Source organism: Pan troglodytes, chromosome 5, assembly GCF_028858775.2.
Source record: "Pan troglodytes isolate AG18354 chromosome 5, NHGRI_mPanTro3-v2.0_pri, whole genome shotgun sequence".
Taxonomy (NCBI): Eukaryota; Metazoa; Chordata; class Mammalia; order Primates; family Hominidae; genus Pan; species Pan troglodytes.
The window spans coordinates 122,136,825-122,153,975 of record NC_072403.2 but is presented as its reverse complement, the minus strand read 5'-3'; the positions used below and the strand labels follow the sequence as shown (position 1 = coordinate 122,153,975).

At 36.4% G+C, this 17,151-nt stretch overlaps 2 protein-coding genes across 5 annotated transcripts in view; one reads left to right on the top strand and one right to left on the bottom strand.

Annotated features, from left to right (window-relative positions):
* The window catches only part of METTL24 (methyltransferase like 24), a 172,736-nt gene that overhangs the window by 123,022 nt on the left and 32,563 nt on the right, over positions 1-17,151 (top strand). The window contains exon 6 of one of the 3 annotated variants that reach the window (XM_016956145.3): positions 7,021-7,117. In XM_016956145.3, coding sequence (XP_016811634.1) covers positions 7,021-7,116 — 96 coding nt within the window. In that variant the 3' untranslated portion in view covers position 7,117. Of the gene's footprint in view, positions 1-2,544; positions 2,628-7,020; positions 7,118-17,151 lie in introns of those variants that run through there. The other 2 variants (XM_054686891.1, XM_054686890.2) reach the window with 2 other exon arrangements.
* The window catches only part of CDC40 (cell division cycle 40), a 52,947-nt gene continuing 38,722 nt past the window's right edge, over positions 2,927-17,151 (bottom strand). For both annotated transcript variants that reach the window (XM_054686888.2, XM_518687.8), the window contains exons 12-16: positions 15,670-15,785; positions 15,280-15,413; positions 8,922-8,998; positions 6,192-6,336; positions 2,927-5,214 (exon numbers count right to left, since the gene is read on the bottom strand). In XM_054686888.2, coding sequence (XP_054542863.1) covers positions 5,037-5,214; positions 6,192-6,336; positions 8,922-8,998; positions 15,280-15,413; positions 15,670-15,785 — 650 coding nt within the window. In that variant the 3' untranslated portion in view covers positions 2,927-5,036. The remainder of the gene's footprint in view (positions 5,215-6,191; positions 6,337-8,921; positions 8,999-15,279; positions 15,414-15,669; positions 15,786-17,151) is intronic.

The following is a 17,151-nucleotide window of genomic DNA, read 5'->3' as shown; positions in this document are numbered from 1 at the left end:
AAAAAAAACAACAAAAAACCGGAAGACAGGCCTGAGGAAATTACCCAAAATGTAGCAAGAAAAATATGAGCATTTGTATTTTTTATATGAGATATTTTACGATCAGATTGAACCCTACAATGTTTTTCAGAAGATGAGGCAGTATACTGAATATCTGAGCCACTCTTATGTAAAATGTGGTACTATAACTGTACTGTGCAATATGGTAGCCTCTAGAGGCATGTTGCTACTGAGCACTTAAAATTGTGGTTAACTGAGAAACTAAATTTTAAATTACATTTACTTTTAATTAATTTAAATTAAAATATTATACAGTCACATACCACATAATAACCTTTCGCTCAGTGACAGACCACCATATGATGGTGGTCCCCTGAGATTATAATGGAACTATGCAATGGAGTAGGCTATACCACCTAGGTTTGGTACGTACGTTAACTCTATGATGTTCGGACAACAATGACATCGCCTAATGACACATTTCTTAGAACCTATCCCCATTGTTAAGCAACACGTGACTGCACTTGATTTAGTAGTTGGAAAACTTTTAAGTACGTTTGAAACAATTTGGGCATGTAAATCTACTTCGTATGAAAGATAAAATACTTTGATGAAAATGTAGTGTCTGAATTGAGATGTGCTGTAAGTGTAAAATATATACCAGATTTCAGACTCCATATGAAAAAAGTAAAATATTAATTTTTAAAATAATTGAGTACATCTTCAGATAAAATTTTGGATATGTTAAAATATATTATTAAGTCCCTTTTAAACCTGGCTATTAGAAAATTTAAAATCACATATATGACTGACATATATCTATTGGACAGAAGTGTATTAAAACAAATAAAAAATGGAGATCTGAGTTGCTCCCCCAGATCTAAAACGCTGGAGGCTGGAGAGTGGGGAATGAAAGAAACTCATTTGATGACAGCTATTGCAGATATAAGAAGCTGTAGAATCAAGAGTTTCACTTTCACTTACTGTCACTAAAAATAGTCACTCTAAGGGTGCTGGCTGCAAGTCTGTGACTTCTTTTAAGTTCCAGATAAAATTGCAATTAGGTTTAGAAAGTTGTTTCCACAATTATTAAAGTGACTATGAATATGGAACATGTACACATATACTATGTGCATACATTATACACACATATACATGCACATACACATGTGTACAGTGCATATTTTTGACCAGCTAAATTTCTCTTTGACTTTACATGTCCCACATAGTCTAGTTTCCCAAATGCCCAAGATAAATTTGGGACTCCCTCAGTGCTTCTCATTTGGGGATCTTGCTAAAAGTGCTGACTTTGATTTGAAGGTCTGAGTTGGGAACAAAAATTCTACATTAAAAAAAAGCTGGCCGGGCACGGTGGCTCACGCCTGTAATCCCAGCACTTTGGGAGGCTGAGGCGGGCAGATCACCTGAGGTCAGGAGTTCGAGACCAGCCTGACCAACATGGAGAAACCCCATCTCTACTAAAAATACAAAACTAGCTGGGCTGTGGTGGCGCATGCCTGTAATCCTAGCTACTTGGGAGGCTGAGGCAGGAGAATTGCTTGAACTCGGGAGGCAGAGGTTGTGGTGATCTGAGATCGCACCATTGCACTCCAGCCTGGGCAACAAGAGTGAAACTGTCTCAAAAAAAAAAAAAAAAAAAAAAAAAAAAAAAAAAGCTTTCTAGTGATTAGATATTTGTGTGTCTACATATATATATAAATATATATTTTTAATTTGAATCTTCAGTTAGTTCGTTCATTTTACTCAGTGATCAAAGAAACATTTCATAACCTGAATTTTGAGCCCAGTGCTGCAATAGACACTTTCCTCCCACTGGATCTTCTCTTCTTCTCAGGCCCTTCGTACTTGCCTTGTTTTTACTGTATTTCATCAATTATTTTATGATATACTAAGAAAGAATTAAATGCTGCCCATTAAACTAGGACATTCATTTATTTTAACTAGAGCCCTATTCAAAAATGTCAAAATGTGAAAAATATGCATCTGTGATGATACATGGAATCAGTTTCCCCAGGTCTCACTTTGAGACCCACATTTAATACTGCTGAAGGATACTGGGTGCCTGGATGCCACTTTATATCCCTTCCCATACCTGAATTCACAATGGCTCCCCCAAATAATTCCTACTTTCTTCTGAATTCTACATCTCAGTAAGCAACGCAACCCCTAGGTAATTCAGATGCAGAGGTTCTCAGTCCATACCCTGAGAAACAATGTTCTCCAAGAAAAGTCTCTATAATTGTTCCCAGTGTTGTGATATTTATGGTTACCATCTAAGGGTTTGGTATTTCAAAGTCAATGTTTTCTTACAGGTATTTTATAAATATACCAAGGATACCAGGCAGCCCCACAATGTAGCCTCAAGAACTACTTAGAAATGTGGCTGTGTAACACTACTCCCATTTTTCAATCTTAAAATTTGTTCCTTGTTTAGGACAAAATATTTCCAGCTTGTGACTCAATATTTAAATATTCATTCTAGTAAATCTTTCACTAAAGCATCACTTTTATCGTAACTTTTAGGAAGGAAATCTGTCCTGGATATGACAAAAAGGCTGCAATAAGGAAAAGGAGCCAGATGGTAACCACCTAAGTCCAGTAACAATGTGATCTTGAGACTTTTTATGCTGAAATATAACCCCACTCATTTATGTACTCTAAAATGTTGTGTAATCACGACTTAGTGCCACCACTAAATGAATATGGAATGTGTTAATATGCTCTGAGGGTACTGCCATGTATTTTATTATATAATTATAAACCCATTGATATACCTGAATAAACCACATCCACCTCTAAAGCATTATTTATCTCCATATGACCCATTTAAAACTGCAAATGGCTTAATCTAGTGTCTCAATACACTTAAGACTCAAAAGGAGACTAAAGATGAACAAGATGAACGTTTTGATAGCACTTTCTACAAAAAATGCTTTATTTAAAAATATGATCTTTTTAAAAAGGAGACAACTTTTATACACACTTACTTTAGAAACAGTCAAAAACACAACAGAATCAATCCAGATTTAGAAATGATGATTTGTAACATACAATATTGGTATGCTGAACAAGACAGTTTAAATGTATGATTCTTTTTGTCCCTTCACATTTCAATAATTCACATTTGTTAAAACTAGTGGTTGGGACTAAAGAAAAGGTCATATCTGAATCCTTTCCCCTTCAGAAATCTGTCACCCTTCTGGGCAGTTACAGAAATGGCAGCAGCTAGGCAATGTTTGTATTTCTTTGGGTGCCTCTGTGTCAAAAAATATATCTCCGCTTTTATTCTTTTTCTATGAAATTTATATTTATGTGGCTATAGGGCCTGGTCGTATGTCCCACGCCTTTTAAAATCTAAATTTCTAAAAACAGACACTCCATAAGGGCAAGGAGCATACACTGCTATGACCTCACTGGACTCAGAGCTTAATGCTCTTAGGTTATCAGCAAGAGACATGATTTTGATCTTCCAGTTAGCACTCCAAGCTGCTATCAACCAACCTTTTTCAGCACGGTAGTGAAATATTTCAAACCATATTCAAACATCTAATATAGATTTATAATAAAACAGGAAAAATGGCTTGCCAAATTAAAGTGCTATGAGCTATTACATTCAAGAGGTTATCTTGATTTTATTTTATTTTTTGAGGTGGAGTCTCGCTCTGTCGCCCAGGCTGGAGTGCAGTGGCATGATCTCAGCTCACTGCAACCTCCACTCCTGGGTTCAAGCAATTCTCCCTGCCTCAGCCTTCTGAGTAGCTGGAATTACAGGCGCCAGCCACCATGCCTGGCTAATTTTTGTGTTTTTAGTAGAGACGGGGTTTCACTATGTTGGCCAGGCTGGTCTTGAACTCCTGACCTCAGGTGATTCACCTGCCTCAGCCTCCCAAAGTGCTGGGATTATAGGCATGTGCCACCGCGTCCGGCCTATCTTGATTTTATAATCTGATGTTTTCAAACACTATTTTTCACCATGGCCACTGCTTCTCAAACTGGGGAACCCTAGCCATCTTCCAGGAGTGTCATTTTTTTTTTTCAGACATAGAGGTTTAAAAATTTTTTAATCTTAAAAAGTCCTGTTGTATATATTCACAGGTAAAATAAGAATAATTTTAAAGATAAAACATATGACTTCAAAGAAATTACAAGTTGACATCTTGGACTCTACCCCTCGTACTTTATCTCCTATGAGGAGGATTTCAGTAATTACAGCTGCGAAGCAATGACCTAGGAGATCCTGATTTCTCAAAGCGTAGCCAGGTCTTTACTGACAGTGAATGTAAATACAATTCAAAGTCTTGGTGCATTCTCCTGAGTTCCATCTTCAGATATAATGTAATTCTCTGATTAAATATATATAGTCCTGTCTATACTGATCAGGAATTAAGTCAACAAAAGAACTCTGGACTGATTTTGATTTTTCACTGTTTATAATTAGAGGAATGCTACAGTTAAAGATTACTGCTTTACAACTAAAAATATACAACATATATCATCAAAGGGAGTGGAACTCATGAAGCCAAAAGATTAAAACTTGACCCAGTGAAAATAATAGGGAGAGTAACTGTGGGTGATTTTATCCTTCTTCCAAATTTACATTAAAATATATTATCCCTATTCTTTACTGCCCTTTTGGTTGAAGAGGCAAATACATGCATTTTTCTGAATAATTAATTATAACACCTCCTCTAGAATCCCAAATCCACTAGGGATTCTTTCTTGACCCCAAAGAGATGCTTTCAGTATGTCATGAGTATAAACTCAAACTGCTTGCCAATTATAACTACTTGTCAAATAGAAAGTCAATAGCCACTTTCTGTATAAATAACATTTATAAAAAACAAAATGAAGTTGCAAATGAAATTATGTCAAATTTACAGTTTCTTTTTTTAAACAAAGGGTCAATGTCATCAACATTATTTGTAAATCAAGTTATCATCAGATACATTTAATAATTAAATATAAATATGACAATGGATCAAAAATGATCCCAGCTAGTTTAAGGATTAATCTCATTAATCCCACAATTTAATGAGACCATCCCAACCACATGTTATGACCTTAGAAGTTTCATGAGGATGCCACACTGCACCTATACACACTTTATCATGAGCTTTAAATCGACTGTAGAGTTTTGTGGTCTTCCAGTCCCAAATGTTTAATTTTCCATTTCCATCTCCTGAAATCACATAACTATAATGGGAAGAAAGATAAATTCAAATTATTAAAATACCTTAAATTGGTAAGGCGAATGAGGAATAGGGACGTTATCTTTTCACGTTAACATTAAAAAAAAAATCCAATGCAAATATACAATACTCAGAATAAGATGGTAGAACATGAAGCAGTCTATAATTTGAAATTCTATTAAAAAAACCTCCCAACCAATCTAAGAGTTGAAAATTATTTTTAACTGGGAAGACTGGGAGTCCCAGGAGCCACAGTGAATGAGGTTACACAATCAGTCTCTAGATAGTCAGAAACAGAGACTGGAGAACCAATTCCACATATAGCTAGGGAACACCTTTAGATCTATTCTATCACAGTAGGCTCTAACACTTTCATAATTACTTTTTGGCTTTAATATCTTTTGAATACATCTAAGACTGAATCAGAGGTAGGCCCAATTACTAGGCTAAACAAACAAAGTTACTGGGATTTCTAAATTACTTCTGCCTATACATTTTAACTAAGAACCATGCTGTAGGCTTCACAAATCCAGTGTGACCTAGAAATATTCAAAAGCTGGATTTGAGGTTTCAGCACAGACAAGCTGTAGTGAAGCTGTAACTGCAACACTGTAATACACAATTAATTCTTCTGGTGTTCATTCAATCATAGCAATACAGTGATTATAGCACTTCTAGTCTTGCTTAGAAAAGCAGAGAAAATAAGGCATTGGTTATATAGACAGGGATTTATTAGGTGGCTAAAGGGCATAAGCCTAAGTAATAGAAGGGAATATACTGAAGCAAGAACCTAAAAAAAGCAAAATGTAATTTTCCTAATTTGTTCTTGCCTTTATATCCAGCATTTTGACAATTTTGACAGATTATCGAGTTCTCATAAAAACATATTATGTGAGAGTGATGTGTCAAGTGTTATTTGTACAACAACAGTTTATATCATCATATTTGAATACAAGAATGGATTAGAAGATTTAAACTTACCTCATGTCTGGTGAAAAGTCCACCTGACAAGCATAGCCTGCTACCATATGGCCCTTAAAAATTTTTTTCTTATTTAATCTAAATCTGTTCTGTGCTCCAAAAATTAAGATTTGGTTGTCCATTGATTGGCATGCTAGCCATTTTCCTGTAAATTCAATAAATGAGGTATTTTAGAGGAAGACTAAAACAATTTTTAAAACTTTTTATTTTAAATATGTTCACTGTGATTAATATAAGTTTTGCTCCCAAATACTTTATAATACTAAAAAATAAATTTACTATACCACCTGTAAAATGTTATAAATATGTCACTGGCAAGAGGTATTAATATATAAACTAATGGCTTTTGCATATACGATCCTATATCATTGAGTACTCTCATATAAAAGTTTTTTAAAAAATAAGGAAATATAGAAATTCCAAGCTTAATGTTAAAGAAATAAGCTAAAAGTTATGAAATGAAATTAATTTATAGTAAGTATAGACAACAGAACTATGGGAAATAGGAGAAAGAGACTTATCTGTGGTAATTACAGAATAAAGAAAGATTAAGGGGTGAAAGCCTAGGGTTATTAAATAAAACTATACAAAAAAAGATATAATTTTAAAAATTATAGTAACTTTTTAAAAGGCTACAATGCTTTTCTCTACTTAGGATTCATCAAAGCCCCTAGAGCCTAAACTGCAGCGTCTATAGTCATGCACCACTTAACAATGTTTTGGTCAATGATGGACCACACGTATGACAGTGGTCCCATAAGATTATAGTGCCAAATTTTTACTGTACCTTTTCTATGTTGAGAATTTACTGTACCTTTTCTATGTTTAGATACACAAATGCTTACCACTGACTACATTATTCAGAACAGCAACATGCCATACAGGGGTAAAGCCTAGAAGCAACAGGCTATACCATACAGCCTAGGGTAAGTAGACTATACCATCTAGGTTTGTGTAAGTACTCTGTGTGATGTTCACAAAATGACAAAATCACCTAACACTGCATTTCTCAGAAGTACCCTTGTTGTTAGGAATGCATGACTATACTTGCATCCTATATATAGTCATCCCTTGGTATCTGTTGGGAATTGGTTCCAGGATCTGCACCCCTACCCAATACCAAAATCCACAGATGCTCAAGTCCCTTATATAAAATGGCATAGTATTTGCATATAACCTACATATCTCCTGTATACATTAAATCACCTCTTGATTACTTATAATGCCTAATGCAACGTAAATGCTTTGTACCTAGTTGTTATGCTGTGTTGTTTTTAATTGTTGTATTGTTATTTTTTATTGTTTATTTTGTTGAATATTCTGGATTCGTGCTGGTTGAATCCCAGGATATGGTGCTCATGGATACAAAGGGCCAACTGTACATGTAAACATTACTTACTAAGGAAACAGACTTAAATAATGCCTGAGTGGGTAAATGGCCTTGTTCAAGATGGGCACAAAATCTGTAATAGGTGGTTTAAAAATACGCTACATGAAATATAGATGCACAGTGACGAAGTATATAATCTAGCAATGATCAAAAAAAGGTTCAGTTAGGTTGCTTTTCTCATAAAAATGATAGAGCATTTGACAACTATTACCATTTGCTTGTGTCAGAGGCCCTGATGGAACAGCAAATTCTTCCTTGCCCTACACTTGGAGTTAATTATGTGAATTGACAGTGGTTTCAATGACAAGGTCCCCCAAACATCAGAACTCCCACTTTAAGACTCTCATGTAAAGCTATAATTACATCAGTATATTGTCAGTATATCTGTAGCACAAATTATCTTGTACTTAAAAGACAATGGATTAAATAATATTAAATAGATTTATCTTCTTAATTTTTGCCTGAGAAAATCTTTTATAGTGAATTGCTAAAGTGTTCTCTCATTATGGAGAATCAGACCAAAACTTCCTATCCCCTGAAAGAGTTTACAATAAATCACTATTACTATTTTTTTTTTTAGAGAGAAGGGTCTTGCTCTGTTGCCCAGGCTGCAGTACAGTCACATGATCATAGTCAATCTCCTGGCTCAACCAAACTGCCCATCTCAGCCTGACCAAGTAGCTAGGGCTACAAATGTGCACCACCATGCCAGCTGATTTTTAAAATTTTATTTTGTAGAGATGAGGTCTCTCTATGTTGCCCAGGCTAGTCTCGAACTCTTGGGTTCAAGTGATTCTTCTGCCTTGGCCAAATCATTATTAAATGATTTACTGAACGTGATTCTGTTTGGAAGGAGAATTAGAAAAGAAAACTCTGTCCGGGCATAGTGGCTTAGGCCTGTAATCCCAGCACCTTGGGAGGCTGAGGAGGGAAGATCACTTGAGCCCAGGAGTTTGAGACTAGCCTGGGCAACAAAGGGAGACCCTGTCTCGAAAAGAAGAAAAGAAAAGAAAAGAGGGGAGGGGAGAGGAGAGGAGGGGAGAGGAGGGGAAAAGAAAAAAGAAAAGAAAACTGTTAAATAAAAATCTGATGTTCAATCAATGTTAGCTGTAAATCATTGTTTCTTTTATTTTTATTTAAAAAGAGACACAGAAAAGTAGGTGAGGTGACTTGCATATGAAAACCAGTAATTCTTTCTAATATTGTAAAGATTACCTTATACAAGTAATGGCACGGTGACAAACTTCCCCAAGAAGGAAGGGGCCAAAGTTCTTTTGAATAAAGAAATCACACTGTATCTTAGAAGCTCATTTAAAAATACAATCTACATACTAACTCACCATTTGGAGACAAAGTCACTGCAGGCATTGAGTGCATACTGGGTTCTGCTATGTACTTGAAATCCACAGGGATATCCCTAAAAATTTTAAATAGCATATCAGAATAAGCAACTTTTAAAAAGTACCTTCAGAATTATCTCTGGAACAAAGGAATAATATGCAAATAAAAGCAAACTCTTGATATTATATATTTAATAAATCTTTCATGAAACTTTCTGGAAGAAGAAAAATCACAAGATGACACTGTACTGCTTATGGTAAATTCTGTACTTCATAAATCACTTTCCATGATCATTATAGCAGTGGCGGTGATTTTGTTTTCTATTTCATTTAAACTTTGGCCTTTATGTTAAAAAATTTGTTACTGAAAGAAAGTTCTTTAATAATGTACCATGGTGATGGATACACTAAAATCTCAGAATTCACCACTATATAATTCATCCATGTAACCAAAACCCACTTTTACTCCAAAAGCTGTTGAAATAAAAACAAAAATTAAATAAAAAATGTACCATGGTAGGGTGAAGCAAGATGTCTGAGGTAAGCCTATGGGGAAGTGTTATTTACTGGCTAGCCTACCTTAACTTGAGGAGGTGAGAGTGTTAAACAGCCTGCAGCAATGCAGGTGGATGGCAGGCAAAGCTGTAGGGATCTGTGAGCTGATCTAGCCCATCCAGAAATGATGATAAATGATGATAAATAAATGCTTGGTACCTGGACTATCTTCAGTTTACATGTAAAGCATTTCAAATGTGTTTGGTGAAGGAGAAAAAACATAAAAAAAAAAAAAAAAACTCATGTGAGTGATGAAAGAATGAAAAAAAAATTAAAAAGTAGCCACCTAAATTTAGAACCATCAAAAGTTCTAAGTGCCTTTTCATTTTTAATATTCTCCATGCTAAAAATTCTTTTCTGAAAGGAGTTTTGGTCTTGTTGCTTTTCATGAGACCAGAAATATTTTTTTTTGTAATCTGATGAATAACACAGATTATACAGCAGCAATTTCAATTTCAAACCCTGTTTCAAGTTCCAATACTTTGATTAACTGGAAAATAATAGTAATTTGCCTTAATATAAGGATTTTCTCTATTTATCCATCCATCCAGCAGAAGGAGGAAATGACTAGAAAAAACTTCTATCAGGGTCATGGTCAGAGGAAAACATTTTCAGGTATAACCTGGGAAATAACATCATTTGTCAGATCTCCAACCCTTTATACCTCTATGGTACCAATGAGAACTGACATTTATAATGACCCAAAAGTATTAAAAAGAGCTGCAAATGAAAAAAGGCTTGTTTCTTCCCTCCTCGTATTGTTAGTGGTTAATAATTTTACAACATGAATTAAAACATGAGAATTTTCTAAATTAAGCATAGTCCAGGTTCATATTGATCAATGTGTTAACAAAAGTAAACAAAAATATTCAAATGGATACCTTATTTCAAGGAATCTTCATACCAGGAGCTGTGGAAGAAGAATTTGAACTACCCGGTGGACTTCATTATTTCTAGCAAAAATGCCTGCTAGGCATAGTTATATTTAATAAACACAACATGGCTGGGCGTAGTGGGTCACATCTGTAATCCCAGCACTTTGGGAGGCCAAGGTGGGTGGATCACCTGAGGTCAGGAGTTCGAGACCAGCCTGGCCAACATAGCAAAACCCCATCTCTACTAAAAATACAAAAATTAGCCGGGTGTGGTGGCACATGCCTGTAATCCCAGCTACTTGGGAGGCTGAGGCAGGAGAATTGCTTGAAGCCAGGAGGTGGAGGCTGCAATGAGCCGAGATCATGCCATTGTACTTGACACTCTAGCCTGGGTGACAGAGCAAGACTCCATCACAAAAATAAATAAATAAATAAACAAACAAACACAGCACTAATTGGATACTGTAATTCAGTATAATAAGCTAGTAACTCACATCTTGCAAATAATCTCCAGTTTAAAAATGAATTCACGAAAAAAACCTAATAAAAGTCTGAATTTTTAAAGCTAAATGATAAACAGTAGTGTCAACTTCTATAAAATTTTATTTAAAAAATATTTTACCAAAATAAATGCCTTCTGGAAAAAACATGCCTATGACATTTCATGCATTTGGTCGATTAAAATACCACAAGTTGGCCGGGTGCAGTGTAATCCCAGCACTTTGGGAGGCTGAGGCGGGTAGATCACAAGGTCAAGAGATCGCGACCATCCTGGCCAACATGGTGAAACCCCGTTTCTACTAAAAATACAAAAATTAGCTGAGCATGGTGGCGCATTACTGTAGTCCCAGCTACTCGGGAGGCTAAGGCAGGAGAATCGCTTGAACCCAGGAGGTGGAGGTTGCAGTGAGCCAAGATTGTGCCACTGCACTCCAGCCTGGGTGACAGAGCGAGACTCTGTCTCAAACAAAACAAAACAAAACAAAACAAAAACCCTACAAGTTGCTGAATATCTAATATAGCTTTTATTCTCCTTTAGAACATAAGAGTTAGTTTGTATAGTATTATTTAAGAAAGCCGTTTCCTTTGTTTTCTTTTATCATTATGGTACTCTAAGCAGGTACAAAGTATAAAAGTTTGGCAAACACCACTTGTCTGAAGGCCCCAGTGTTGCTAATTTTCCCATAGAGGAGGTCAGCTGTCACTTTGAGGAGGTCAGGGCCTCCCTTCCTCTCCTAAGCAAGTGGCCAGTATCACTAGTAATTGCTCTTTGGGATGATTTATGCAGTAAAGCACAGTTCCGGGGATCCTGAGTTGGTTTTGCTTCCTATTTATCTTTGTAGCAGGACAGACCCTCACATTTATTACTTTCTCACTAATCAAATCAAATACAAGTTATTAATTAATACCTTCTCTCCTTACCAGTCCCCTCATTCATCTAACTATCCATTCATATGATCAAGAATTCAAGCTTTGTGAGGCCAGGAGTTTGTGACCAGCCCAGCAAACAGAGTGAGACCCTATTCTTACAAAAAATTTAAAAATTAGCCAGGCGTGGTGGCACGCACCTGTAGTCCTAGTCACTCAGGAGTCTAAGGCAGGAGGATCGCTTGAGCCCAGGAGTTCAAGGTTGCAGTGAGCAATGACTGCACCACTACATTCTAGTCTAGGCAACAGAGTGAGATCCTGTCTCTTAAAAACAAAAAACAAAAACAAGCTTTGGAATCAGTTTGATCAGAGTGTGAACTCTGGCCCTTTCGTGTCCTGTATAACCTTGGGCAAATTACTTAAACTATCTTATTTCCTTATACATAAAATGGGAATAACAAATGTACCTATCTTATAAGATTGCTTTGCACACTAAATCAGATAGTTCACGTGAAATGCTTAGGATAGTGACTGGCATATAGAAAGAGCTCAATCAGTGTAACATCATTGATAATTACACCAATAATGACTTCTTTACAGATTCAGCACTATTGTGTGCCAGGCACTGTGCTGGGAACAGACAGTAAGCATGACTCACACTGTTCTTTCTCTCATGGTTAAGAACTTGTCAGGAAAGAGAACAAATAAACAAGTACTTGAAGTATGCTAAAAGCTGTGGAAAGCCAATGACAGTGTGGGATGATGGAGAGGAGGCACCTAACCTCATCTGTGGGCTGGTCAGGAAGGTTCTCATAGTAAGGGTTAAGCTGAAAACTGTTTTTTTGTTGTTGTTGTTGTTGTTTTTTTTTGTTTTTGAGATGAAGTCTCACTCTGTCACCCAGGCTGGAGTGCAATAGCATGATCTCGGCTCACTGCAACCTCCACCTCCCAGGTTCAAGCAATTCTCCTGCCTCAGCCTCCCAAGTAGCTGGGATTACAGGCGCCCGCCACCACGCCCAGCTAGTTTTTGTATTTTTAGTACAGACAGGGTTTTACCATGTTGGCCAGGCTGGCCTTGAACTCCTGACTTCGCGATCCGCCTGCCTCGGCCTCCCAAAGTGCTGGGATTACAGGCGTGAGCCACTGTGCCTGGCTTTTAATTTTTAATTCTTTTATTAAGATGGGGTCTTGCTCTGTCACCCAAGCTAGAGTGCAGTGGCACAAGCATAGACCACGGCAGCCTTGACCTCCCAGACACAAGCAATCCTCCTGCCTCAGCCTCCCGAGTAGCTGGGACTACAGGCCTGTGCCACCACACTAGCTAATTTTTGTATTTCTTGTAGAGATGGGGTTTTACAATGTTGCCCAGGCTGGTCTCAAACTCCTGGGTTCAAGTGATCTACCCAACTCAGCCTCTCAAAGTGCTCGAATTACAGGCATGAGCCACTGCACCCAGCCAAGTTACAGTAAAATCTAAAGAATGTCATCATTTGTAACAAAACAGTATCATGACTTTTTAGGAGTATTTCCTAAGATCTGAGAGGAAATGAAAAAAAAAAAAAAAAAGAAACATGCTAACATTATCTGTTAGTTTAATAAAAATTCTTTCCTGACCAATGTTTTACTTCAGAATACCCACATACACATGTCCTTAAGCCCTGTAATTGTTCAATTATTTAAATATTTACCAACTTCTTTTATACCACTCTATATTTAAAATTGAAAATATCTGAAGGTAGAAACATCAGAAAGTTTGAGTATGATCAACCTGTTAAAGTATATAAAACAAAACAGAACATGTATATGCATCCAGAGTTTGTGCAAGTGATCTAAGGTGGCTCATATAAAACTTGGGGTCCATATTAGATTCTCTGTAAAAAAATATTTCTGAATTAAGAAAGATCTTAGCTGTAAGGTACCCTCTAACATGGGCTATATATTAAGACTACTCTCTACTAATTGGGGATAATCTGAAGGGGTATAGTGGTGGTGGTGGTGGTGAGTGTGGGAGAAACTACAATTAAATTACATTAAATGCTCAGTCACCCAGATTGTCCTGACAATGGTTAGGGACCTGCTGAGGTCCCCAAAGGGACTTAAGTATAAAGAGGAAACCACTGGCTGTGATTCAAGGCTTTCCACTTGTTAAAGCAGAAAAGCTTCTGGGGATGGAAAGACACACTTTTTAGTCTTTGCTAGGAGGACTCATGGTTGAGCTGTGCTTCATAACTGACTGTAAAAACATGGCGGCTTCCATCCAATCATTCGTTTTAACAAAAAGGTTAGTAAGCATTTTTTTTGCAACTAAATTATAGAACACACTATGATATGTAATGAAACTAGTATATTGCTTAACTTTAGAAAAATATTTTTCCCTAGTAAAGTACAATTAACCAATATAATATGACTATATTCCATAAGTAAAACATTTGTACCAGAGTCATGATATGGGGTGATATGGTTTGGTTCTGTGTCCCATCCCAAATCTTATCTTGAATTGTACTCCCATAATTCCCATGTATTGTGGGAGGGACCCTGTGGGAGATAACTGAATCACGGGGACAATTTCTACCATACTGTTCTTGCGTGGTAGTAAGTCACATGAGATCTGATGGTTTTATAAAGTGAAACCCCTTTCACTTGGCTCTCATTCTCTCTCTTGCTGCCGCCATGTAAGAAGTGCCTTTCTGGCTGGGCGCAGTGGCTCACGCCTGTAATCCCAGCACTTTGGGAGGCCAAGGTGGGCGGATCATAAGGTCAGGAAATCGAGACCATCCTGGCTAACACAGTGAAACCCCATCTCTACTAAAAATACAAAAAATTAGCTGGGCATGGTGGCAGGCGCCTGTAGTCCCAGCTACTTGGGAGGCTGAGGCAGGACAATGGCGTGAACCCGGGAGGCGGAGCTTGCAGTGAGCTGAGATTGCGCCACTGCAGCCTGGGTGGCAGAGCAAGAATCCGTCTCAAAAAAAAAAAAAAAAAAAAAGTGCCTTTCTCCTTCATCAATGATTGTGGGGCCTCCCTAGCCATGTGGAACTTAAGTTCATTAAACCTTTCTTTTGTAAATTGCCCAGTCTTGGGTATGTCTTTATCAGTAGTGTGAAAACAGACTAATACATGGGGCATTTTCAGTACTGAAAAATCATAAAAAGTAGACATTTAAAAAATTAAGATATACACCACTATTTTCTTTGGGTGGTTCTAGGGCCATGATCTTATGCTCAGTCCCCCTACTGCTTGTCAGTTATTTTACAGAGATGAATAAGGTACCTAATAAAGAATGTAAGACAGCAAAATACAAATCTGTCATCCGTATAAGAAAAACAACTCAATATACACATCCTTTGGAAAGACTATCCAAAGACTATAAATGGTAGCATGTTTGGATTTAATCTGCATATTGTCAGTACTTAAATAGTTAAAACAGTTTGATTGGCAAGCCAGGATCACAGTTGCAAAAAATATTCAAATGGTTGCATATTATCAGGCTTCATCTTTGTCTATATAATTTTTAACTGCTTGCTTTATGTAAATCAGATTTTCTACTGATGGAAACTCACCATTCCCAAACTCTTAGGCTTTTATCATCAGATGTGCTCACAAATCTCCTATTCTCATCCACAAAAACAATGGTGTTGACAGCTCCCAAATGCCGATCATATTCCTGCACAATTTCTCCACTTCGAATGTCCCACTGTATATCAGGCAAGAAAAAAGGTAAAGACAGAAGTAGAGTGGATTTATGAAAGACCATAATTCTGGAAAGTGGAGAAGGAGAAGATCTTCAACACGATATTTTTATAAATGTAAATTTTTCTGCTAAGAATGGTGCATTAGCCGTCCCTAAAAGTAGCAAACATTAAATGCGTAATATTAGCTTATTAACTTATTCCATCCCCTTATACAACATAAAGCTTAGGAGTCTTAACAAAATACTGTGAAAGACTTACTTGCACAATCTTCTTATCAGACATCCCAGCCACAAAGAGATTTTGCTTATCTTCATCAGGATTGAATTTGACACAATAAGGTACTTTTCGGTTTGTAAATCTTGATATACACTGTCCTAAAACCAAAGACTCAAATTAAATAGGTAAAATAAATTTGACCACTTAAAGATGACTGTGAGATTAAGATCTAGAGGTCACCTGCTTAATACATTTTGAGGAAGGGCTGCCTGCTTGCTCTTTACTGTAAACTACATTTGTTCTTTTTCACAGATTTTTAATGATTAAAAATAATTTTTTCAAAAGTAAATCGGTACTACCAATTGTAGAATAAATAAATTATAACTTCATTCATATAATGGAATAGTGCAAGCAATAAAAAAGAACAAACTACTGGTACAAGCCATGAGGGAATCTCAGATATTATGCTGGAGCTAGAAACAAAAGAGAAAAAATGGTATGATTTCGTTTATAAGAAGTTTAAGAAGAGGAAAAATGAAGAGGAAAATGATGACAAAAGTGGTTACTATGGTTACTGGCAGTGGGCACAGACTGGAAAAGGGCATAAGAAACCTTTACTGAGTGCTGCAAATGTTCTATATCTTGATCTTTGTGGTAGACAACTGCATAGATATGTTTACCAAAAAAAAAAAAAAAAAAATCACTGAATATTTAGGCACTTCATACACTTTACTGTATGTGTATTTTATCTTGATTTTTAAAAGAACCTGCAAAATAGTAGTCTCTCAGCCTTGGCTACACAGTACAATCATCTAGTCTATAGCCATACCAATTACATAAATACCTTTGAAGGTAGGACTCAGGCATCAGTAATATTAAAGCTCTTCAGATGATTACAATGTGTGGCCAGAATTGAGAACCACTGCTAAAGTGCTGAAGAATATGGGCTCTGGCATCAGAGAGAGCTTCGTTTGAACCCAAGTCTGCTACTTATTAGCTGTGTGACCCTGAAAAAGTTAGCTCTTTAAGCCTCAGTTTCCTTATCTATAATATAATAACAGTACTTACCTAATAGGGATAAATTAAGATTGAAGGAGATACTGAATATCAGTGCTTAGCAATTATGCCTGTTAAATGATGTTTAATAAACATTAACTATTATCATTATCCTTCAGATGCAGTAAGGGTAATGATAGTAAGACAATAAGATAGTAAGATAATTTTTATAATTACATAAAATTATACTAGCCACGACATATTAATGTGAATCAATTAATAAACAGCAATTAGTATGGCTGTGAATATATAAAACCAACTGGCCTGTGAAAGTTTAGACCTACATTTTAATCAATTTGCGCAAATACATTTAATTTTGTTCATTAGACATTTATTGCACTTCTGTTATGTGCAATGCACAGTGCTAGGTGATGTAGGGGAACAAAAAAATCAATTAGATGGCCTATACAAGATTTCCACTTTGCTTATTTGTCAGTACGTTTGCTTTATAAAATCTATCTGGTGGAA